The sequence below is a fragment of the Hyperolius riggenbachi genome, chromosome 7 (assembly GCF_040937935.1).
Source record: "Hyperolius riggenbachi isolate aHypRig1 chromosome 7, aHypRig1.pri, whole genome shotgun sequence".
NCBI classification, from domain to species: domain Eukaryota; kingdom Metazoa; phylum Chordata; class Amphibia; order Anura; family Hyperoliidae; genus Hyperolius; species Hyperolius riggenbachi.
Window position 1 is genome coordinate 107,049,644 of NC_090652.1, and position 26,572 is coordinate 107,076,215.

General features: G+C 41.8%; 1 protein-coding gene across 1 annotated transcript in view; it reads left to right on the top strand.

The window, feature by feature from the left end:
- The window catches only part of MAD1L1 (mitotic arrest deficient 1 like 1), a 1,144,984-nt gene that overhangs the window by 726,622 nt on the left and 391,790 nt on the right, over positions 1 to 26,572 (top strand). Inside the window, exon 16 of the mRNA XM_068244499.1 lies at positions 5,224 to 5,434. Coding sequence (XP_068100600.1) covers positions 5,224 to 5,434 — 211 coding nt within the window. The remainder of the gene's footprint in view (positions 1 to 5,223; positions 5,435 to 26,572) is intronic.

Genomic DNA, 26,572 nt, shown 5'->3' on the forward strand with positions numbered 1-26,572 from the left:
TTTAAAAGAGTGTCCCCTGTAATTATGTACCAGATTTTTCTGTAAGGCAGTGCACAGTTGATAAATATGGAGCTAACTATTTCTAGAAGTTACATTTCCTAGCCTGGAAGAGTTTCTGATGCTAAAGTTTGCTATATGAGATGGTGTTGTCGCCTCTAATGCCTAATATACAAACCTGGGGGTCTAGTGCTTCTGGGCAACCCGTTTTGTCATGTAAAAAAATAACAGCTGGTCGGTTCCATATAAGGTGATAAAACAAAGATTCTGTCCTGACACTTAAAAGTAACCTAAAGTGAGAGGGATGAAGAGGTTGTCATATTTATTTCATGTTAAACCATGTATATTGCCTGGCTGGCCTGCCGATCCTCTTCCTTGAATACTTTTAGCCGTATACCCTGAACAAGCATGCAGATCAGGTGCTCTGACTGAAGTCTGAATTAGCTTCATGCTTATTTCAGGTGTGTGAGTCAGCCACTATTGCAGCCAAATAGATCAGCAGAATAGCCAGGCAACTGGTATTGCTTAAAAGGAAATACATATGGAAGCGTCGCCTTAGGTTCCCTTTAAGACAATTGGCAGTACCGTCTGACCTCAGTTTATCCCCCCTCCTAGGGATCAAATTGGTTTCATGTGATATATAAATCTGGGTTATCCTTTCCTGTGAACAGGGAGAAAACATTGTAAGATCATGAAGCTCTCCTCCCATTCATCATCAAGTGGTATTCCCAGCTTTATCCACTGAGCACATGCAATTGTCTAAAAATACTATCTGCTATATATTGAAGCTAAAATAAATATGGTTCACTACGTGTCTGGAGGGGTTGTCGTTTATGGTTCCAAGTTTCATGGAAGTAACCACATTTCATTGTTTTTTCTTGAGTTAAAATGTTATTTTGCTGAGGTATATTAGAGTGCAGCCATATTTCTCTGTTTGCAAATCCTCACAGGATTCAAATAATAAAGTACAGCAGTAGTTGTATGCCTATGGGCAACTTTTTTTTTTTTTTACTTTTCACTCAGTGGGCAAAGTTTTGTGCTTTTATCTATTGGTTTACTCTGTCTTTTAAACTTATCTCTGGTAGTTATTCGTTTTGGTCTTTTTAATAAATTGCTTGGAATGCCACCTGCTAAACTTACATCTTCATGTGAATTAGTCTGTGGCTTAAATTCTTAGACTAATTAAAAACATATACTGTAATATGTATGTTTGTGTATAAGTTCTATTGCATACGTGTCACACTGCTGTAAATGCACATGACACTATTGTCAGTGACCAGCTACTACCATACTAAGAATACCCAGAACCGCTAGGAACGTTACGAGACTAAAAGAGACCAAACAGTCCTCCTACTAAAAAGCACTGCTCAGTGTAGTTTGCTTTCTTAACCCTCCTGGCGGTAACCCCGACCTACACTCGGGGTAGCCGCCGTGGAAGATCGTATGGCCCCGGGAGGGATTTTTGTAATACAACTTGTTGTAATAGTTGTAGCTAGCACTAGGCTAGCTACCAGTGTCCCCAAAGTCCCTCCAGTCCCCTCCAATTGCCCCCGCAATACATACCCCCCCAGGGATCCCGCGATGGCGCAGCCTCCCAATCAGCTCCAGACTTCGCTATGGGGAGAATCGGGACTGCGCATGACGTCCATGAAGTCATGTCCGATTGTTGCCATAGCGGCGACTGAAGCTGATTGCGGAGGCTGCGGCTGTCACAGCATCGCGGCTGGGTAAATATAAGCGGCGGCGATCGGGGGATCAGAGAGGTGCGGGGGACTTGGGGGACACTGGTAGCTAGCCTAGTGCTAGCTACAACTATTACAACAAGTTTTATTCCAAAAATCCCTCCCGCAGACGCAGCCACCGAAAATGCGTACCGCCAGGAGGGTTAAAACAGAAGGTTTTTGCAATAGTTCACCTTTAAGTGAGCATCTGTGGTTTCCCATGATTAACCACTCCTATATATGCAAATTATCTATGTCTGGTTCACTTTAAAGTTGAATTATCGCAAATACTTTGTTTTAAGAAGGCAAATGACCATACTAAGACGACCTACAGAATGGAGCAGCAGCTCATTATTGTTCAATGTGTGGAAGGAGCAAGCATCTGAGTCATGTGAAGCGCAAGTAAGTGACTCCTACTGACCCCATCCACTCGCACAGAATGCTGAAAAATATGGCGGTCTAGCTGCAGGTTGACTCATTGATGTACACCATTTACAAACGCCTGAATTACATTACAATGTCCACCTCATTAACAGAAAACATGGATAGTTTATTTACTTCCCTGTCGGCCCTTATATTGCAGCATCTTGCTAATTTGCCATGCTAAATGGGTATAAAATGTGTTATGACTGTAGTAGTCCAAGATGTGTGTAAAGAGAAAAACCGCAACACTTTTGACTGTAAACAGATCTCAATCGACCGAAGTATGGTATCAAAGCAGACTTAAAATGTATCTTTTATCTTCAGAGAAATATTTATGCGATAAGATGGAAATTGGGGAATGTACTGTACTTTTGCCATGGTTGGTGTACAGACACATCCCTAACCTTTAGGCTAGCGATGTGTTCTGTCGCGGGGATGGGGGCGGAGGGCCAACGATCGGCGGGTGGCAGAGCAGCATTCATTAGTCTGAGTGGGGGTTGAAAATAGCATTGTGACTGGTCATGATCAGGGGTCATTAAGGATCTGACCGGATGGATCCTTACTGATGCCCGAGCAGGATGATTGGAAGTTGTTGCGCACACATAAACGATTATACTCTGATATGGTCATTATCGGCCGTTTTGGTTGACGTTTATAGTGTTCTTGCAAAAATGGTGCCAGAAAATTTGGGTGCAGGGTGAAGCCGAAAAACTGCTTACCCTGCTCCTGCAAAAGTCCTGGCTGTATTAATTGCTATTCCCTCTCCAGGCCGCCATGGTGCTGTTTTTAAAAGTAATTTGGGCTCCATCTTTTGACGGCGCTCAAATTACTGTCTGAATGCTGCTATAGCCGTAGTTCACATTATCGCCTATGGTGCTGCCAAATTTCCCTGTGTGGTTTCGATCTTTCTTACCCCTTACTGTAAATGACAACAAAATAGGAAAACATAATTTATAGTACCAGTTTTTTTTAGGACAAATGTATTTTAAATGTATTTTTTCCATGATTGTTCTCCACTAAAGGATACATGAGGCATCTTTACTTATATGGGACTTCTTCCAGCCCCTAGATGTCTCTGTGTTCCGTTCCGCAATCACCAAGTCTTCTGTGGTCCCCTCCCTGGCTAGGAGTGTTCTGGGCAGGCACATGTGTAGAAGGTGCTATGGAGGAGACCACAGAAGACTTAGTGACTGCAACGAGGGACACAGAGACTTCTAGGGGCTGGAAGAAGTCCCAGGTAAGTAAAAATGCAGTTATTCTTTTGGCCTCATGTCTCCGTCAAGGTAATGAGCTGAATCTCTCTTGCTTCTTCGTTGTAAAGCTCACTGTGAGTGCTCTTGTCTTTAGTGTCACATTGGGGTGTAGCATATCCAGCATTATTATGCTTCAGTGATATATTTAAGCAAAGTCTTGTTTCTGTCTCTTCTTATTTTCCCGTTTCAGTCTCTTCTGATTTTCCCGTTTCCATGTGTCTTATCAGCAGCCACAGCCATTAGTTTCCTGCTCAAGAGACATTGTAGACACTTAGTTGGTTTTCATACTTGGAGAAACATGAGAAGATTGATGGCTTTTATGTTCCTGGGGTTTCGTACTGAAAATGCTCAGAAATGTAGCTTTCCACTCAGAGCTATGCATGACAAGATTATTAGAGTTTTATTAGTGTCTTTGGAAATTTACAGCTCTCTAGTTGTGAGGTGATTCATTTTTAGGACACAGCATTTCATCAGTTACACCTGCTCATATATTTAGTTTGTATTTCATTTTTGGTGTCTGGGTCAACAACAATTTAATAGATCTTTTCTGAGCAAGGATATTCCTACTGACTGCACCGCCATTCATAAATGTCTTGCGTCTGTCTCTATTAGGATATTATTTATTGGTTCCTTGGGGCACTGATGGGTGTCGGCTACTCCACCTTAAACCATTATACAAAAAGTGGGTGAATGATGGCAAGAGAAATTGGATATTGCGATTGTGTATCAATCAAGAACTGAGTAACTGTGCTCAGATGTGACTCCATAAGAGAACAAATGAGTCCAAAGAATCACACACCACATTCGCCTGTTTTGGGGGTGCTGGACCATGTGGCTGAAGTAATACAAAGTAACAAAGGGAGGTCCACACACCACACTCTTATGGAACTTGCATTTATTGTTCCATTACTATGCACAACCAATTGTATTGTCAATGATCGTTCCGGGGCCATGCAGGGTCTCCTTTGTCAAGGAACAGTACAGGTATTGTCACCACAGTGAAGCAGGGACGGATCTAGACCAAGTTGCGCCTGGGGCAAGGTCAGGTTTTGGCGCCTAAACTGCCATTACCCATCCAGTTTTGGCGCCTAAAGGTCAGGTTTTGGCGCCTAAACTGCCATTCCCATCCAGTTTTGGTGCCTAAAGGTCAGGTTTTGGCGCCTAAAGATCGGGGTTTTGGCACCTAAACTGCCATTCTCCATCCAGATTTGGTGCGTAAAGGTTAGGTTTTGGCGCCTAAACTGCCATTCCCCATCCACATTTTGCAGCCTTTTTAAGAATTTAACAAACTGCGCCTGGGGCAAGACCCCCCTAGATCTGTCTAACAAGCTTTTATACAAGTTCTGTCTTCACTGTGGTGACAATATCACTTTGAGATGCCTGCAATGTCATTTTCAGAATTTGTAGAGCGCAAGATGGCAGCCCCATGACAATGAGATAGTGCACTCTGAAGTAATAGAGCAAGGTTTGTTAGGTTTGCAGGATATGACTGAGATGAGATAAATGAAGGTGAGTTTAGTTCGGGTTCACTTTAAAATTGATAGTTTAACAGATGCAGCATTCAGGAAAACGGATAATTTGACACTGTAATGAACTGCAGATTTTATCTTATGTGCCTAAGGTAACAATAACAATAATATTTATATAGCGCTTTTCTCCCTGGGGACTCAAAGCGCTGTAGGTCACTGTATTGTCCATGGCAAGCAGAGATTCCTCTGAACTACAAGGACTTCAGTAGTAAAATGGAATCTGATTGGTTACTACACATTTCACCATTCTGTTCCTTTTCACGGTTTTGAATACAAGTAACAAGACCTGTTTTATTGCAGGGTTCTTATGATCCAACCAAACTAAAAGTGATTCATATGAGCATGAATCCAACTCAGAGAGCCAAGCAGCAGCGTAAAGATGAATTGCAGCAGCTGCAGGAGGAGTGCAGTAAACTGAGAGAACTTGTAAAGACACTGGAAGGGGGATCAGCAATTCCTGAGAAATTGGAAGCTTCTGGGAACATCCAGTCATCTTCACTGGAAGTTGCAGGTAGGTGATTTTGTTCAATGATTGTATTCTGTATTCATTACTGTTATTGTGTGTGTCCATATTTTACATCTTTTATATAGTCCTCTTTATACCTGAACAAACCAATGTGCTGACATGCAGCTTGGAACAACATTTTTAGGGTTTTTAGAGGCACAGAGAACTAAAGAATCTCTGGAGTGCTGGACAATCCTAGAACATTAGACTCTGGTAACATATGTAATTCCACTTCATCACGTTTGTGAAAAGTGTGGAACTCTCATATTCCTAAAGCAATGTTCACTACTGTTATATTTCCCAGCAGCACTTGGACCACATACATAGCTCCTGAGGCGGTAGTCAGAGGTGAACTCACCCGTCCTTGAGCCTGACTTATTGGAACTTTTTTGGCAACCTGTCAGTTTGTTGAGAACATCACACCTTGATAATTTGACCCTGTGAGGTCTCGAAACTTTACAGTTGTAACAATAGCCAAGGAGGTGCTGGCTTATACGTCAAGCGGAAATGAACATTAGATTAAAACAAACAGTTTCACTTACCTGGGGCTTCCCCAAGCACCCAGCCATCCTGTCCTGCACGATCCTCTGTTCTCCAGCTGCCAGTTAGTTTCATTACTGTTGACTTGTAAGTTGGTGGCAACTGCGCCTGCACGCCCCAGGCCAGACACACATACACTATTTCCCAGGTAGTCTGTCAAAGAACAAACAACATTTATGAAAAGCTATTTCTCCTCCTATACAATGATTCATTATAGCTGATGCATGGTGTTCTATGTTAAAGTCAGCCTGAAAGTCCAAACTAAAAGCAAAACCTAATAAGAGTGCTGACTGAAGGAGTGTCTGTAGCTGAACTGCTCATACTCTTCAAACTTTTCAAAACAGATTTTGTGATACCATTTTCCAAACAGCAGCAAACTGTGTCTGAAAAAAACATTGTTGGCATCACTGAAGCTGCTTTTTGTTTTGTTTTTTTAAAACCTTAAATTACAAAATAATGTTTTTTGCACTGATCTGTTACCTTAATTTTAAACCCTTTTTTTGACTTTTATTACTCAAAGTGCACCTAATAGTTAAGAGGCGGTCTTGAAGACAATCTTACCTGCCTCTTACTGGCATCAACACTCTTATCTAACTGCGCAAACAATCCTGATAACCAGTGATGGTTCAAAAGCTAGTTATTTATTTTTTCCTGGGAGCTGAATGAACCACATGTTATGTCACGCTGACATGGTTTGTCACACTTTACAGTTAACATTTAACTACTTAGGTTAAAAACAACAATGTGAGACTCCAGGAAAGTTATTTACACTTTCACTACTACACATACAGTTATCTTTTAAGGTAATTTTAGTACAGGTTTGCTTTAAATTGTGGTCCTCTTTTAGCATTATTCTTTCCATCAGCCTGCAGTCGCAGCAGAGCGAACATCTGTGAATCAGACTCTTCTCTGTCTGCTCATTCTTGAAAGATCAAATGTATTATACACAAATATACAAATAAATTATTTATGCAAATGTCCTGGTAGTATTCATTTTGCAGGAGAACAATCCATCATTTTCTTTTGGCAGCTGTTTCAGCTTCAGTTTTAGTGATGTGAGAATGTTTGCGGCACCTTGTTTTACATTTACATCAACAAATTAGCCAGACCCTGCTGAGCATTTCATTAATTCTAACCAACTCTAATAAAGAAACTTCAGCAGAAACAACAAGTTTACTTAATGACCTACTTATAAAATGATGCATAATAGGCAAACTGTCTAGTTGTCCTGCTCTGTTTGTTTTTTTTCTTTTTGTATCCCTTACAAAAGACCAGTGATTGTTTAGTAAAGCTGGCAATGACAAAAACATTATTTCCAATAGCACAAATATGTCTCAACTGTTCCTAAAGTTTTGTAGACTACTTAAAGGAGAACAGAGGCCTGTAACCCGCTAGATCGTTTTTTTTTTTTTTTTTGAGCATTCAGGGAGCGCTTTCAATTGCTAGCTCAAATGCCAAATTACGTCAGATGTTGGATAACATGTGGCAGATCATGGCTGTACTGTTGCCAGTGCGGCTTTGTAGTACAAGCATGCCTGTCAATCAGCTAATCTGGTAAAGGATAACTTGTAGCTGCACCATCTGTCCAGTTCCTAATATTCATGAAGACGAGCTTTTATTAGCACTTGTAGTCCACTAACGTCCGGTCACGTAAATCTGCAAATAAATCTGAATGAAGCCAAGAAGCTTTTGCAGCTCCTGTTTCACAACTCATTTCAAAATCTCCCTGAGCCCCTCCGATTCTCTTTTTATGACGTCAGTCAGGGATTAGAGCACAGACTTGCTGTGTATGCAACAAAGGATGGAAGGAAAAGAAATAGCATTTTCGTCATAGTCGCTACACTTGTATACTGGCAGCATGCTTCCATTTATCATAGTCCTATGCAGGCTACAGCCACTCACAAGTACAAATTATTGTACAGCATAGCGCGCCTTTTGTTCTTGCCTAGCGCACTGTAATCAGAGAGGAAACAGTGTCATTATGCCACCGCATTAATTAAAACACGATCCTCCTGGAAGAGTCTTGTGATCATCTGTAGCAACATGTCGGCGGAAATTGCTGATTAAACCAGACCTATACCCATCCACGTAACTCTGTGTTAAGAAAATCATTCCCCAGAGTAATTATGAATAATGTAATGGAGACATCTGAATTACACTTTCTTAGGTCTCATTATGCAGAGCAGGCTCTTGCCTACAGGTACTGGATGTTCTTGCCTAGAGGCGGGACTAATGGAGAGGCAATTTCCTTTTCATGGTGTTCATTTTAGATCCACATTTGACTATTTCTGCCCCTTCAATAACTCTGCACCTACAGGGGTTTTCTGCTCATGTTTTATGCCAACAATCCCATACTTTTCCTCTTGTGCTATTGCTTGGTTGCTTGCTTGTTAGATGAGGTAACTCCAAATATAATTGTTATCTTGGAAATGGTATTGATATTGCATACTAAAGTAGAACTGTAAAATCCCATTCTAAAGAGACAGGATAAGTAGTCTTATGCTGAGTAGGACATTGGAATCAATTTTTGATGGACAAATAACTTAAATTTTCCTCTCCACAGAGACCTAAAGATAGCCAGATTTGTCTTTGTGATCATGAAATGTCTAGGCTTTGTCTCTACACAGTGTTTTAGTAAGTAGTTAGTAGTAAGAATAAACAAGCTTTCGGCCTTGCAGCCTTCGTCAGGTTTACATCCTGTTAGTTTGCAAGCTGGTGATACAGACAGCTTATATACATGCAACATCAAAAGGGAAAACAGATATTTTTTTCAAGCATAAATACGTCATTCAGATGCCTTAATACAAACAGACCATCTAAATGGGGTAAGATAAGGATCCTTGTTTACTCCATTGCTCACAGACCTGGTATTAAGATTGACCCAGAGGCAAGCTTTGAACCAATTTATAAATTTTGTTTCTGCTATTAATCGGTCATTTGACGTTTTGAAGCCGCCCTTCAGGGCAGTGACACGAAGATCATCTATGCTGTGTCCGTTGGACCGAAAGTGTGTAGCAACTGGGAGTCCAGATTTGGTATTATTAATAGTGTGCCTGTGTCCATTCATACGTTTGCGCAGTGTTTGTCCAGTTTCTCCCACGTACATAACATTGGGGCATTTAGCACACATGATCAGAAATACCAGATTGGTGGACCCACAGGAAAATTTACCTTGTACTCTGTACTCCTGTTGTGAACCTGGTATCGTTACCCTGTCAGTGGAAGTCTGCAGGTCCCACATATTTTTTGTCGGTAGGGTGATGTTCCGTTTTGTTGAGGCCTATTCAAAGAGCTCCTGACAATCATCTGAAGGGCGGCTTCAAAACGTCAAATGACCGATTAATAGCAGAAACAAAATTTATAAATTGGTTCAAAGCTGTGCAGAAGGGTTTGAATAAGGACAACAACTTTTTATATTGGAATGAGATTGATGATATATGAACTGTCTCAGCCACTCTAGCTGAACTTGTGAACTAAGAATTTACGATACCTCTGGGTCAATCCTAATACCAGGTCTGTGAGCAATGGAGTAAACAAGGATCCTTATCTTACCCCATTTAGATGGTCTGCTTGTATTAAAGAGACTCTGTAACAAAAATTGCATTCTGTTTTTTATCATCCTACAAGTTCAAAAAGCTATTCTAATGTGTTCTGGCTTACTGCAGCACGTTCTACTATCACCATCTCTGTAATAAATCAACTTATCTCTCTCTTGTCAGACTTGTCAGCCTGTGTCTGGAAGGCTGCCAAGTTCTTCAGTGTTGTGGTTCTGCTATGAACTCCCCCTTCCAGGCCCCTGTATACACACTGCCTGTGTGTTATTTAGGATTAGAGCAGCTTCTCTCTTATCTTTTACAAGCTGGATAAATCGTCCTCTGAGCTGGCTGGGCTTTCACATACTGAAGAATTACAGACAAGGGCAAAGCTGTTTGCAGGAAGAAACAAGCAGCCTGAAACTTCAGTGCATGAGAACAGGGGGAAAGAAACACACAAATAATCTCTTGAGATTCAACAGGAAGGGTGTATACAGCCTGATTGTGTATGGATGTATTTTCTATGTGTGGACATACTGTACATCAACCTACTTCCTTTTTTGGTGGCCATTTTGTTTGTTTATAAACAAACTTTTTAAAACTGTTTTTAACCACTTTTAATGCGGCGAGGAGTGGCGAAATTGTGTCAGAGGGTAATAGGAGATGTCCCCTAACGCACTGGTATGTTTACTTTTGTGCGATTTTAACAATACAGATTCTCTTTAAGGCATCTTAATGACGTATTTATGCTTGAAAAAAATATCTGGTTTCCCTTTTGATGTTGCATGTATATAAGCTGTCTGTACCACCAGCTTGCAAACTAACAGGATGTAAACCTGACGAAGGCTGCAAGGCCGAAAGCTTGTTTATTCTTATTCATTTGTAGTTAGCCAATAAATGGTATCATCCTGATTTAAAACTTCTTGCTTTTACTGATGGCTAACACGGTACAATACCCTACTGCTACTAGTTAGTAGTAAGTAGTTCATCATAGTAAGTAGTTCATCATAAAAAGAGGACATTTTATGCAAACAGTGATGGCCACAGCTTAACCTGTAACATTTGACACAAGATAAACATGTTTATGTACAGCACCAAACATATTAATAACTAGACTGTTTCTTTTTTTATTTTTCTACCTGAAAGAACTAACCTTCAGGCATGCAAGTGACAGGTTCTCTCTTATTGGAACCTTTTTTGGATTATATCGTAACCCTCAATGATAAGAAATAACAGTCCTAAAACTTTTTCCAACAGAGGAGAACTTCTGACTGCAGAGGATAGATAAAAAATGTCAATAAAGTGGTTCATGTATTTTAGTTCTGGAATTCTTAATAGTCTGCCCTTAAAGAGGCTCAGAGATGAAAAACACTAAAGCTCTGATACTTACCCTGGGCTTCCTCCCGCCCCATAAACACGTCTAAGTCCCTCGCCGTCCTCCTGCGGTCTGCTGTTACAGGTACAGGACTTGGGGCAACATCCTAGTCAATGCAAAGCACCCTACACATGCTAGTCAGTCTTGGGAAACAGTCTAGTATGGGAACATCTACTCCCTGATAGGCTTTAGCAATTTGGTGTGCCTGATTGACAAAGTACATCGACAAAGAAGCCCATTGTTCTTAAACTTACTCCACCCACTGGAAGCTGCTTGCTTGTGTGCTGCTGCCCTGTTGTCCCTCCTACCCTGTCCTTTGAGCAGCACATGCCATTTGGCTGTAGCTAAGCCAAGCAGTGAGTCTGTATAGAGTTTGTTACCCAAGCTGTCAACGTAATGATCAATGCACTATCACTTAGGGCAACTGTGTATGTGTATCTACAGTATGGTTTTGTGCACCTTATGTAAGCCGGCCTACAGAAAAGCATTGCCCTTTTATTTGTTTATATTGCTGGAACGAAGGCCATCTTGTCTACTTTAAGGGATTATTTATTTCTGTGGATTTTGTTTTGCATCAGTCATTATTGTGGTTGTTTACTTGAAGAGCCCATCTGACATTCCTCTCTAATGGACTTCAGAGGGGTTTCTTCTGTTTCAGGCTTAATATTTAATAGTCTGTTTCATCCCCATGTTGTGGCGAGCTTAGTCTCTCAAAGCGTACAGTGTTTTAGTGAAAAATAGGGCACTTTTTGTCTAGTTTTAAACTTTCTACCAATCGGTTACTCAGATTTACTTTGCATATTTACTTTGCAGTGTAAGGGGCATATTTGTAAAGTAGCCAAAGAGCTCTTCAGCTGAAAATGCTGTTATTTCTGTAGCTGAAACAGTATTAGCAGACTTTATTTTCATTAGATGCTCACTCATAGCATTAGCTTTTATGGACATTCTTGGTTTTTTACTGAAGTTCTTCTTGTATGTCCAGTTTTGCTATTGTGGAGGAAAAGACAATCCCTTTAGCTCATCTCTATGTATAGCAAAGATTAATGGGGCATTTCCATTCAGTTTGCTTACATACACTGTAAGTATATAACATATAAAAAGCATGTTTTTTTCCACAGCTTATTATCTGTGCAGCAAGATAGGAACTCTGTAGTCCAGTGGTTTCTTAAACTTTTTCAGGTGAGGGCATTTTTTTTCGAGGCACCCTTTGGCACACAGGAGGGTAAATGTTGTGAATACACCACCTGTCAGCTAGTCCCTGCATCGGCCAGGTGCAGTATGGCCCTGTCACAAATTTGTACAAACATAAACCAGATAACCACTTTTGGCAGCGGGTAAGGACACAAGGCCAGACACCCAAGTAGTAGTGAGATGTTTATTAACCGCTTCTAGACTACGCTAATTGAAATCTACACCCTGTTTAGGACCTGTTATCCCTGCCATTTAGTCTCCCACCGCTGCTGCCGATCATGCCGCTCTTCTGTTGCTGCAGCTAATTGGCCGCGATGTCGGTAGGACAGCAGAGCTTTGTGAGCCAGTCAGGAGCTGATTTCATTGGCTCCTAACCTCTATCACTGTGAGTCAATCTCATTGGCTCACATTGATCATGGGGTTAGGAGCCAATAAAATCGTCTCCTGACTGGCTCACAGAGCTCTGCTGTCATAGCGACCGAAGAGCTGAGCGATTGCCGGTAGTGGCTGGTACTGAAGTGGTTAATGGTAGTGCACTATTTACAAATATATACAGATATTCGTGAGAACACTGCAGACATTGAACAGAACTACAACTCCCAGCAAACTCTACACCAGACACCAGTAAACAATACAATCCGGTTATCTACTGTAAATAAGGACACAAATATTTACAATCAATATACAAGGTTCATAGTACAAAATCATCAGACAAAGGCAGAGCGCAAGGGTCAGTATTAGAAGGCAAACCAGTTCAAGGATAAAGATCAAAGGTTGTCCAGACACTCAGCAGTTCAGAGCCTAGGAGCAGAATACTCTGGCACTGGTCTGGAGCAACTAGAGGCCTTAAATAACCAGACCAATCATGTTGGGTGATATATTAGTATGAGCAGGTTGACCTATGTAATGCAACAGCTGTCCACAGGCCAGAGGGGGGCCACATTCTGGTAGGCAGTGGAAGTACATTCCACTTCACACAATTGCTGCCACCTGCAAGCAGTGGAAGTATGTTCCACTTCACACAAATGCTGCCACCCGCAAGTAAACTGTGAAAGTCCCCATGACAGGGGGGCCACCTGCTAGTAGGCACCAGAAGTCCATAGTGGTTCACACAAATGCAGGTAAACTGTAGAAATGTCCATGGCACTCCCTTTAACCTTTAGCCTCTCCAGCCTGGCAAGGTATGCAGAGCAGTACAGGGAGTGTTCATATTTTTATGTTCCGGGCGGCTGGATGGTGTCTTCTCTCCGCCACCTGCACTGCAATGCCGACATACTCTTCGGAGTTCCGGTCACATGATATGACGTGATCATAATCCAGGGGGTGGTGTCAGCGGTGCAGCGCTGCCCGGTGGTCCTAGAGGGGTGATGGAAGATACTCTCATTGCTCCACTCTCATCATTATTTGCCTTTGGACCGGCTGCCACGACAATGTGGCAACTGTGGGTAATGTGACTGCAATGGATTTCAATTACATTTTTTTTTTTTTTTTAAGTCAAACAAGATGTTGAACAACTCAATAAAACTAAAAATTTGTGAACATAAACTAAGAGCAGCTGCAAAATGTAAGTTCTATCTCTGAGCTTTTGGAGCTTCTAATTTCATCTGCACTCCAGTAACTCTGCTCCAGAACGAATTAAAAAAAGCAAAAAAAAAGTGTAGAAAGTGTAGTATTCTGGCTACAGGCCATGAAGCCATCTCCAAGCTCTGGAACTTTGCCAGTCTTGCTTCAAACTCTGAAGCCTTCTGCTGTAGAGGTGCCAGAACTGCTCATATTTCATTGCTGATTAATCTGCAGTGGCAGGATGCATTTAAAGAAAATATAGTAAAAGTGATTTCTGATTTGTTCTGCTGGATCTGCAACTCTGTAATTTTGCTTCAAATTCATTTGAACGTGATTTAATTGTTGCTTCGCGATGCAAACCATTTACTTTTCTGTAGCCTGAAATAAATATAATTTAACATGCATGATATTTGTGCCGTACCTTGACTAATGAACACACGCGCTACAGCAGCACATGTAAGGTTCGCAATTTCAATTACATGTAGTGTGAGGTCTCAGTGCACTTGTGCAGCAAGCACATATCATTAAGCTGTATCCAGGTCCTGTTAGGATGGCGGTATTGTGTTGGGCCTCACACCGGCGCGCACGTTCTAATGGACACCTTGCTCTACGCAGCGGGTGACGAATGAGACATGATAATTCTGCTTTGTGGCGAACAGCTGGTACCTTCGATATGAAAGCCATAACACCTCTTGCATAATCCACCCAGTTCAAATTGCTCAAAATGACATTAAAGTGTTTGATTTAGATGGATTTTATATTAAAGGCCCGCCATTAATATATTATGCTCTGGGGCTGTTCATCTTGCCGACACATAATGCTGTTTCTCTCCTAATATCTTGTTAGATGCGATAATAATGGAATTATTACTGGCTGTGTTAAAGATTGTTAAGTGTGACTACTGAGGGAAAAAAATCAAGGTTAGTCTGGGCTTTAAATCTATTTGAGCATAACGGCAGGAGACACGATAACATCTTGGCCTCTTGCCACTGGTTGCAGTGGTCTCCTCATTTGTTTAATAGTAACCCATTAAGATGTGCTGGAAATAAGTCTGGCAGACCCAGCTGATCATGGTCACAGTAGAGGTGACTGGCATAGACATTTAATATTGATGGAGCTCGGTAATCATTTAGGGCATGGGTCTCAAACTCGCGGCTCGCGGGCCATTTGCGGCCCTCGATACAATATTATAATATTTTGTGGCCCGCACCAGCAAAAGCTTCCTTATAGTTCACTTCAGTGCTCCCAAGTAATCCGCCGCATCCCCACCGCTAAACGAGGGCTGCAGAGCCCCCAAATCGCCCGGGGGCAATCCACCGGCATTTCCTGGAAGGGGCAGAGCTGAATCTGAAAACTCTGCCCTTCCTGACATCAATTGCCGCACGGATAGCCGCCTCTCCCTGCCCCTCTCTATGAAGGAGGAGTGAGAGGGGCGGGCAGAGGCGGCGATGCGCCGCAATTGACGTCAGGAGGGGCAGCTTCCAGGAAATGCCCGCGGATAGCCCCTTGGGCGATTTGGGGGCTCTGCAGCCCTCGTTTAGCGGCGGGGATGCGGCGGATTACTTGTAATGGGAGCACTGAAGCGAACTATAAGGTAAAAAAGGGAAATTGTTCGCTTCAGTGAGAATTTGATTTTGAAATAAAAATCAATGCAAGGGACGTGGGGGGGGGGGGGGAAGTATGGCGGGAGCTGCTGATTGTGAAATCCCTTATGCGGCCCAGCCTCATCCTGACTTTGCCTCCTGCGGCCCCCAAGTAAATTGAGTTGGAGACCCCTGATTTAGAGTGTTTGGATGGATGGAGCATGATAACTTTTGTCTTTCTCTGTTGTGCACATTTCTCTGATGATAAATGGAGGGTTGTAAAGCACTCCTGACATTGTGATATTTCTTTGCACTGTGATATTTCTTTGCTCTGCCGCTGTTTTAGACTAGAACAGAACAGGTGGACGATAGGGTAAAGCCAAGAAAAGTAGCATATTACTTTGAAAAGATTTATCGTTAGAAAAGTTAAAGAAAATCAACAAAAATGAAAAATTCACAAACAAATTACTGTATATTTTGCAATATAATAATCACCTAACCATAAAATGCACCTAGGTTTGGAGGACAAAAACCGGGGAAAAAAATATTCGAAACCTGGTTCATCCGTGGTGCAAGAGCGTCTTGGTGACACTGAACCCCCCCAGTTCCAGCAGAGTCTCCCCCTTAAGCTGTTTCCCCTTCTAACCTCTATCACAGTATTGGCAGCCAGCACCAAGTGTGTCTTCAACTCCCCTTGTCCTATTTACGTGTTTTGATCGTCGCTAGCCATTAAGGGTGTTCACTCCACTTTGGTTTACTCTGCAGCAGAGATCACTGTTAGCTTGGACGGGGTTGGAGTGGGGGTCAGCGTGGGGTGTGTGTGGGGAACTTGTTTCTCGTGTTGTGGAAGAGTTCTGAATATATAGCCTACTCTTCCCTGCTGCTGACGTTACTGCATGGGGCTCCACCCTTTCATCAGCATCCTCTTGAAGCAATCCGGTCACTCATTATTGTAAATCCACTTCTTTAAGTTAAAGCATATTTTATGCACGCTAGACTTTGCAATCTTACTATGTGTCCTTGTAAAGCAATTCCTGCCTGGACTGATTTGGAGACCCAAACATTGATGACAAGATTTGTTGGACTGGAGGTGTATTTGGTGGTTGACATGCTCCTGAGCCTGAATATGCAGTGCTAACTTAAGGGGTGGGGGTGGGGGGGATTTAGGCTCAACAGGTAGTGGGTTTTATGCTTCATTGTTCCTCTGTACTTATTGCCAGTGGAAGAGTTTTAGCTGTGTGGACTGACGAGCTTTGACCCTTTCAACTTTTGCTGCTAATGAGTTATAGCTTGGGTAACATGTAAGGTTAAGGTGCTTGAAAACCGGCTGCAGTTTGATGTAAACACATAAGTTTGCCTGGCACGTATAACATCGCCCAGGAATGTTTTCTCTGCGCATTTCATAGTGCCAGAAATCCAAAGCAAAACATCATAGATGCTGTTTTCCTGACTCGTTTCAAGCTGCTTGCTGCTTCTCCTCAGATCCTAATGGCGCGCTTTCTTCAATATCAAAGTGCTGCCGATTTACAGGGCATCCTGGCAGGCTATAAGGAGTGCATGATCCACATCAGACTTATAATATTACATGGCTCTGTAATTACTGAGCTGTCATGTCAGTCAGCTTCACGGCACACTAGTGAAACATAAACCAGAGCAGTCCTTTTATTTCCAGAGACTGTTCTCTACTCCACACACAAAGAATTGCATCTGAGGAAGCAGCCTGGTTATTAGGGTCTTTTTCACATTGAAGTGGATTTGGGCAATGATAAAATGAGTAGACCTATTGTTGAAATCCTTATGGGTAGTTTGTGTGGAAGAAAAATGGGCCCAGATTCTCAAGAGAACACCCAGAATGTACTGTACTCATTACTTGGATTTTTTTCAACTTCCTTTTTTTTTTTTCCCCCAATTCCTTGCAAGTTAGAAAGTGACATTCAGTGCCAGTAAGACCAACCGAGCTCAAACCTATTTCAGTAGGCTTCTAAAAGGGATCTCTGTCTATATACATGCACACCTGGTCTAACAAGAGTTCATGTTAACCACTGAAAATCAGGAGAACTTACATTGCTGCTCATCACAGGGAAAACCGTAGTGATTGCGTGATAAGACCCAACACAAATACTTTCTTTATTAACTCTAATGGTGCCTATACACGGTACAATTATTCATTTTTAACAATTAGATAATTGAGTTTGATTATTCCATTAGATCGAATATAAACATTTTTTCCAACATGTCCGATCGGATTTTTATTGAAAAAAAACAGAATAATCGTTTTTCTTTATTGAAAATAAAAGATTATTTTTGATTCGATCGTTTTGGTCAAATAAATGGGAAAATCAAACATTTTTATTGTACCATGTAAGGGCACCATAAGTTAGAGTCATACATTTGTTATATGAGCCAACAGACAATTCTTAAAGAGAATCTGTATTGTTAAAATCACACAAAAGTAAACATACCAGTGCGTTAGGGGACATCTCCTATTACCCTCTGTCACAATTTCGCAGCTCCCCGCCGCATTAAAAGTGGTTAAAAACAGTTTTAAAAAGTTTGTTTATAAACAAACAAAATGGCCACCAAAACAGGAAGTAGGTTGATGTACAGTATGTCCACACATAGAAAATACATCCATACACAAGCAGGCTGTATACAGCCTTCCTTTTGAATCTCAAGAGATCATTTGTGTGTTTCTTTCCCCCCTGCAGCTATCTTCCACTGAAGTTTTAGGCTGCTCTTTTCTTCCTGTAAACAGCTTTGCCCTTGTCTGTAATTCCTCACTATGTGAAAGCCCAGCCAGCTCAGAGGACGATTTATCCAGCTTGTAAAAGATAAGAGAGAAGAGAGAAGCTGCACTAATCTAAATAATACACAGGCAGTGTGCATAGAGGGGCCTGGAAGGGGGAGTTCATAGCAGAACCACAACACTGAAGAACTTGGCAGCCTTCCAGACACAGGCTGACAAGTCTGACAAGAGAGAGATAAGTTGATTTATTACAGAGACTTTGATAGTACAAAGTGCTGCAGTAAGCCAGAACACATTAGAATAGCTTTTGGAACTTGTAGGATGATAAAAAACAGGATGCAATTTTTGTTACGGAGTCTCTTTAAAGTGAACCTCCAGACTAAAAATCGACTCAGCAGCACTGAAAAGGCTTGGTGTTTCTTTAACAGTTTCACAACATCAGTACTTTGTTTCTCTTATACAAGCCTCATTTTTAGCTGTACAGAAGAAAACTGCCTGGGCTTTTTTCCCCTGAGCTGTGCAAAGCATGATGGGATTTCTGATGTTGTTGATCTCGTTCTGCTGTTTTGGTGCAATTTTTTTTTTTTTTTTTACATTTTGAATTTGACATTTGAAGCCTAGCGTGTGCAACTGGGAGGGGTAATCAGGACACAGGACAGTTGGAACTGTGTCTCATGCTCCTTGTCACCTCCTCTCAACCAAAAAGATGGCTGTCCCCATGACAAAGATGGCTGCCCCAATGAATCACAAACATTTGCCTATTCTTTTAAAACAGGGTGGGTAAGAGATTATATTACCTATCTATTCTAATTAACATAACTAATGTAACTTAATGACAGTATGTTTGTTTAGGCTGAAGTTCCCCTTTAAGACTCCTCAAAGGCCTGGGAACCACTAGCATAGCTTTTCTAAGCGCTTGTGATATAAAAAAAAACACTTGCTTTTGTAATGCTATGGGTGCCATCCCCCTCCCTTATAAAATTTACTGATGTCCAGTGCCTCCTCCCCCCCCCCTTCCCTACACACACACACCCCATACAGTTCCCTGGTGTCTCATGCTACTCCTTCCCATATACCGTTCCTAGGTGTCTAGTGGTCCTCCCCTCTCCCCTATACAGTTCCCTGGTGTCTCATGCTACGCCTTCCCATGTGTGGTTCCTAGGTGTCTAGTGGTCCCCCCCCCCTCCGCTATACAGTTCCCTGGTGTCTTAGGCTACTCCTTCCCATATACAGTTCCCAGGTCTCTAGAGGTCCTCCCCCCTCCCCTATACAGTTCCTTGGTGTTTAGTGGTCTTCCCTCCCCTACAGTTTCCTTGATACGCCTAAACAGTTCTCTGGTATCTACTTGATCCCCCTCCTTCCCCTGGTGTCTAGTGCTTTACTAGATGGCTTTCCTGTTGGTCTAAGATAGCTGTAATGATGTAATCCTCCAATATAGCTGTAATGGTGGTTTAGAGTGAGACAAATATAATGCAAAGTGGGAAAACCTCTTGCGTTTCAAATTTTGCATTATGTTGTTCAATGACAGAAGAATAGATCATTCATCCTCATGGAAAGTCAGCTGTTGGTACCCTTCTAATGCAGCGTTACTCACCTAAGACCTGAAATAAATGTCTTCTTATTGTAGTAACAGAAATGATTATCACAGTTTTTCTTTTAGTCACCTTGGTGTAAGCCGGAAATAGCCATACAAAAATGTAATACCTGTGCATTTTTGTACAAGATCTAGACTCGCTAACTTGGACCTGTTTGCAGTCTGTGGTTTTATTTGAAAATATTTTTATTCCTGAGAAAGGTGCTCTTTAAATAGTATCCTCTTTTGCAGAGCAAGAGAAAAAAATATTCCTAATAGGATATTACTATCGGATTTCTGCAAAACTGTACTACCGGTTCACATTTTATTCATAAAGTTAAGTGAGGGGTTGAGGTGAAGAATCACCTTAGGAGACAACGGGAGCCCAATAGCGCAATATGTAACTATTTTCTGGAATGAATGACTTGACTTAACAGGAAATATACTCACAAAGGTAGGTTGCAATAAGGGGCAATCAACTACTTGAGCCAGGTGGATATAATCAGCCCGTCTCCACTCAGGCAATCCAGTGCTGATGGGATGGGAATTGTAGATTAGATCTGCAAGTGGCTAAAACATACAAAACACCCCCTCACGAAAAGTGAGGGGGAAGTGAAACTTAGCACAGCAAGAGAGAAGAGGCAATCAGAATGAATAAAACGTAAACAAATAATAAGGTAGGAGGTGGCTTACCTCTCCAATGACACTAACCATGATTAACAAAAAAAAAATTTGTACAGGCAACGCATTTTGTGGGTCTTGCCGACTTCTTTAGACCAGTAGCAGTGCCTCTTTAAACAAGCCAAATAGGCAGGAGGCACTCCTGGGTATTTGGCTTGTTTTAAGTGGAACTGCTTTTAACAGTTTTATTCATTCAGGGCACCTCTTCACTCTTGCTGTGCATTTATGATGTTGACCGGCAAAGGACTGGTGATTTTTTTCAAAGGCGTCATTAGTTTGAGACAAAAACAAGTAGGATAACTGTATAGACAAAACATTGTGGGGAAACAAGTTTTTATTGAATTTTATGTCAAACTGTAATTCTGCTGGGGCAGCACACGTTTTGATCTCTGTAGTGTTGTCTGCTGCTGAATCTGGTAATGTGGGCGCCAGCGGCACTCCAGTAAAATAGGCATGGTAGAGGGAGTATTAGTGTGAGTATAGGACTAAGTTTAGCGATAGTAGACTAACCGTAATTTTTACCAATATTTTACTGTTGTATTACTCATTGCCTTAATAGCAGAATATCAGTAATTTTACCAATCTTCTACTAGTGGCTTTCCCTGGTACCCAAATTACTGCGGCCCCCTTTTTAGATGGACATGTCTGCTGCACCCATAGACATGAGATCTTTGAATGATCTGGCTGGTAACGGCGCGGTCTAGGATTTTTAATTGCAGTTGTGCAATCCTATTATTTTTCCCCATTTTCTTGGCTTAGGGAATCTTGAGTCTCATCTAGAACTTCTGAATATAATGCTCTAAATTTATGTTGCTGTTATGACTGTTTCTACTTCGCATTCATTAAAGTACCCCTGAACTGTACTGATTTTAATCAGGTTGTGTGTGGTGCTGTGACATGTCTCAGCGGCATCCGCACCCTCCAGCACCCCCTGTGGGCCGATCTGCTCCGCCATAATTGACTGAGAAGAATGTTGATTATGTGCTGGGAGGGAGGGGAACTCCCCTCCTCTCAGTCCCGTCCCTAGCATCACCCCTTCACTCCCCGTTAAGCTGCGACTTGTGTGGGCTTGCTTGGGGAGATTGAGCTTGGAACAATAGTGGTAGTAATAACATGAATGATGCATGGGGAGTAAAAGGGGTGTTCTTAGGGACTGGCTGAGAGGAGGGGAACTACCACTGGCCCCCCGCCCATAATCTATATTCTGTTCAGTCGACTATTATGGCTGAGTAGGGATGATCAATGAGGCAAATTGTTCCGGAATTATGCAAATGTATGCAGATGAATACATTTTAATGGGTTGGAGGCATATATAGGTTACGGCCAGAACCCAAAGTGTGGCCACTTTGGGTTCTGATACAAGGATCGCACACACGTCGGGAGGTAGGCTGGAGCAGGACCCCCAGGCAATGTGCAAGTAATTTTCATGAAGGAGTCCGCACACAAACCGTAGAAGCAATAAACGTGAAGTATTTATTCTCCCATCACATACATGTGCAGACATGGTCTGACCTGCTTAGGTCGACGCACGTTTCGGGGCCACGCAGGGTCCCCTTTGTCAAGACAGATAGCAGATAAGACATACGACAACACTTCGGCGGCTTCATCTATTACATTGCCGCCGGCTTCATTTCATTAAATTAACTAAAGTTGTAATACATTTGGCCGCAGCGAGACGGCCGTAAAATACATTGAACTTATTGTAATCGTTACATTTCTAACATTGGCCGCTGCGCTGCGGCCACTTCGCACATTGGCCGGCCAGAACCTGAAGTGGCCACACTTCGGGTTCTGGCCGTAACATATATACAACATGATGTGATATAATTAAAAAGAACACTCAGTTCAGGGGTATTTTAAATCGTAAAAACACCTGCTTGTTGCTGTGTAAATATTATTTTCATTTCATAGGGTTATTTAGAGGAAAACAAACAAAAATAAATAAGAAAATCAATCATTTGCAATTTACCTTCAACTAGCAATTGTAAAACCACTGCAGCAAAAACAAAATAGCTTGATATTTATTCGGCGCTCTCTTTATTTAAATGCTAAACACATTTGTTGTTTACATATTGCTGCTGACATCTGCACAATAAACAGCAAAGTTAAATTAACATGGACTTGTGCTGAAAACTGCACTCTACATACCGGTACTCAAAAATAATCACACTATCTACTTAAAACCTGTCCCTAATGGCTCATACACACATCAGACCATAGTCTTTGGAAAATGAAAGATCACAGACCAATTGTACCCCCTTCCATGTAGTATGAGAGCCATACCTTCACAGTCTTTTCTATGGAGCTAAACTCCCCATCAGACAGAAATCTTTGCAAGATGCTGCACACAAAGATGCTGTAGACATTCAAAAAAACAGTACCTGCAAAAGATCTGTTCCTGCAAAATACATTCATAGTCTATGATATCTGCAGATCATCATACACACCTTGTTTAACAGACATTCATCTGCAGATCAGATCCACCAGGATGGATTTTCAGATCTGCAGATGATTGTCTGATTTGCAGATGAATGTCAGTTAAACAAGGTGTGTATGATGATCTGCAGATCTCATAGACTATGAATCCAATTTGCAGGAACGGCTCTTAGGCAGGAACAGATCTTTTGCAGGTACTGATCTTTTGTGTCTGTACAGCATCTGTGTGTGCAGCATCTTGCAAAGATTTTTGTTCTGATGGGAAGTTCAGCTCCATAGAAAAAAAACTGCAAAAGTATGGCTCTCATACTACATGAAGGGTGGTAAACTTGGTCTGTGATCTTTCATTTTCCAAAGACTATAGTCTGATGTGTGTATGAGCCTTAAAGGGAAGGTTCAAGCAAGATAAAAAAAAAATGAATTTCACTTACCTGGGGCTTCTACCATCCCTATGCAGCCATCCTGTGCCCTCGTAGTCACTCACTGCTGCTCCAGTCCTCGGAGGTCGGCATACCGCATTGCGTACATTTTTACGCATTCCCCCTAGTGCAGGAACACATACATTTTTACGTGTTACTGGTTCAATGCATAAATTGAACCAGTAATGCGTAAAAATGTATTTGTTACTGTTCCTGCACTATCGGGAATGCGTAAAAATTTACGCAATGCGTCCCGCCAACCTCTAAGGTCGGCAAGCTGCCAGCGGGGGACTGGAGCAGCATGGAGTGACTACGAGGGCACAGGATGGCTGCATGGGGCTGGTATAAGCCCCAGGTAAGTGAAACTCATTTTTTTATTTTGCTTGGACCTTCCCTTTAAGTCTGCCCTCACCACTTATAAAGTATGCAGTCCTTTTACTCGATGGACTTGAATTGCAGATTTAAAGGACCACTCCAGAGAATAAAGTAAGCAGTTAAAATCCGACAGGACTGACAGGTTTTGGACTAGTCCATCTCTTCAAGGGTTTTTTTAGGGTTTTCTTTGTTTTCAAAAGCATTTCCTGAATGGCAATTGCTTAGTCTAACTGACAAAATAGTGTGCCTGAGAATAGGGAGGCTGGCTTGTATTTTACTATTTTTGACGTTCAAGAAATGCTTTCGAAAACAAAGAAAAACTGGAAAAACCCCATGCGAAGATGGACTAGTCCAAAACCAGTTTTGTCGGATTGTAACTGCTCAATTTTTTTTCAGATTTTCTTTTTTTACGATAGCCATTGGGTATGTTAAAGCTGAGTCACCAATAGGGATGCAACTATACTCATTGTTTGTAGATGCTATTAGCTCTTCAGTAGCTCTATTAGCTCTTCAGTAGAGGGATAATTATCAATGTAAGGAGTCACTGTGTGTAGTAGCTTTTATTGTACGTATTAGTATTCGCCTGCCTATATCTTAAAGGACAACTGAAGTCAGAGAGATATGGAGGCTGCCATATTTATTTCCTCTTAAGCAATACCAGTTGCTTGGCTATCCTGCTGCTCTCTCTCACTACAGTCCCTCATAGAGAACCCAACCTGAAGCTTGGGTTCAGAAGCACATACTAACCTAAGGAGAGGGAAGCCTCTGGATCCTAATGAGGCTTCCTATGGCGCCCACTGGTCTCAAAGCTTCCAGCTGATCGGGGTTGCGCTCCTCTTCTGGCACAATCATGGCCGTGCCTGCACAGTAGCGTGGAACTGCTTGTACTCAAGTGGCTTCAGTTTACTACACAGGCATGACCCTACTGGCTCAGCACACCTGTGCTTGTGCTTGAAGAGGAGCAAGGCCTCACTGACAAGCCTTTTTCCAACAGGGAGGGTGGGAAGCTTCATTAGGATCCAGAGGCTTCCGTCTTATTAGGTAAGTGCTGTATACTATTTTACTCTTTAAACATTTCGGGACCACAATGGTGAAACTATGCTGCACTTGTGCTGCCTAACCTGATGCCACGCAATTTTAGCAGCGGTGGCTCCCATACATGGGACACAGTAGCGCGTCCCCAGTGGCACAAATCTAACTGTCTAAAGGCAGTTTTTTTTTTATTGGCACCTAGCAAGTATAACATAAAAAAGTCTCTATTAGTGCCAACAGATACCCATTTTCATGCTGTAGTCATGTAAGCTTAATTTGAGCGAGGAAATTCATGAACTGCTACCTCCAATTTAAAAGGTCTATGGCAATTGGACTCCACATGTGACGGCTGTTAGCTGCTTATTTTCACTATTCTTGCTTTTGGATAATAGTACTTTGCTGATTGCTGTTCCTTTTGTGTGCTGGTAGTTACTACACACACATCAACATTAATAGCCTGCACCAAACAAGTACAATTTTCCACTAAATTGTATTTGTATCCTTCTGTGAAAACCAAGTTCTACAAAATGTGAGCAATTTGTGGATTACTCCAATAAACCCTCCGAGGTACACAAGATGTTTAACCCCCAGCAGAAGATCCAAGTTTTCTGAAGCCAGAGCTGTAGAAGATGCATTCTGACTGGATAAGGGGATGTTATTGCTTATTGCACACTTTTATAGATAAGCAAAAATGTTCCATAAACAGTAATGCTGCTGCAATAAGAAGAAAGGGAAATTGCTAACTGAAAACTACTTATAGAGCAGACTTTCAGGACAATGATGCCTTCTAGCAGAATAGGGATCTGATTCTTGCTATACTACATCCTGCCAATGGAGAATCCCAGACTTCAGTGCAGTTCAGCATTTTCTTCAACACTAATAAAATGCACACATGTAGCCCGGCAATCACAAGACATCTCTTGACTGAACTTTAAAAACAGGAAGGATTAATCTGTACTGTTAAATGTACTTTGATTTGTGTGTCCCTTTCTTACCACAGCTCAGTGAAGAGGCTGATTAGTTCAGACTCAATACACAGGCTTTAGGGGAAAGACAAAATGGAAGGCATATGGACTGCAAATGTTAAACATCTTCAAGAGATTCAATTAGGCTCATGCAGAAAATGCTTTCTGGAACAGAAAGAACACAGAGCTGTTTTCAAATAACCATCCTCAGACTGAGCTTTTTACGTTTGCTAAGTCAGGCCTGTGTGGGTGAAGGAGCCACGTTTGTATTTTCATAGATCTGTGTTTCCCAGCACACAGATTGTGGTAACTGTTAGCTTTTTGTTTTGCCGAGCTGAGTTAACTTCCACATGAAATATGAGAGGACTTGGGAAACAACCCACACATTTTCATTGTGAACTACTCTAGGACATGAATAGAATTTAATGACTGCATGTGTCCTGCAAGTGTTGACTGGGTCCCCATTTTGAATCCCGGCCAGGGCACTATCCGCAAGCAGTTTGTATGCTCTCCCCAGGTCTGCGTGGGTTTCCACCAGGCACTCCAATTTCCAATCTCATCCCAAAAGAGCTGAGGCTGTACACACACATCACTAGCCTGTCTGCTAACACCGGCAATTCCAAAAGCATTAGGCTACTAAAAGTCAATGGAAGTGATCCCATACGAGAGATTGTGATAACCCCAAACTGCAACTGTGGATCCAGGAGCATCTTTGGATTGGGTGAACTCGTATTCAAAGTATAGGATCACTATAGAATTGCTTTATCAGTAGCTTGTACATCTGATTTTACAGCAATTTTACTACTCCAAAAAAAAAAGTAATTCACAATATCGGTGCAATTCAATTGCGTTTTATGATTTCTAGAGACATCTGTTGTCTTTTCTACTTTTGATGTCATATGCGATTGATTCATTCAGCAGTTGAATATAGACTGCAGCAAGCTCTACTGCAGTTCCAAGAACTTTGGCGCATGAAAGAGGTTTTCTGTTCACCACTTTGCTGCTTTATACTGTTTTTCTTTTAGCCTAATTATTAGAATTTACCCTGTTCAGTTTTGGATTCAGGTGGGGATTTAGACCTCTTTCCCACAGTGTATGTTGGATTGTACAGTAACAATACATGTAACATTTA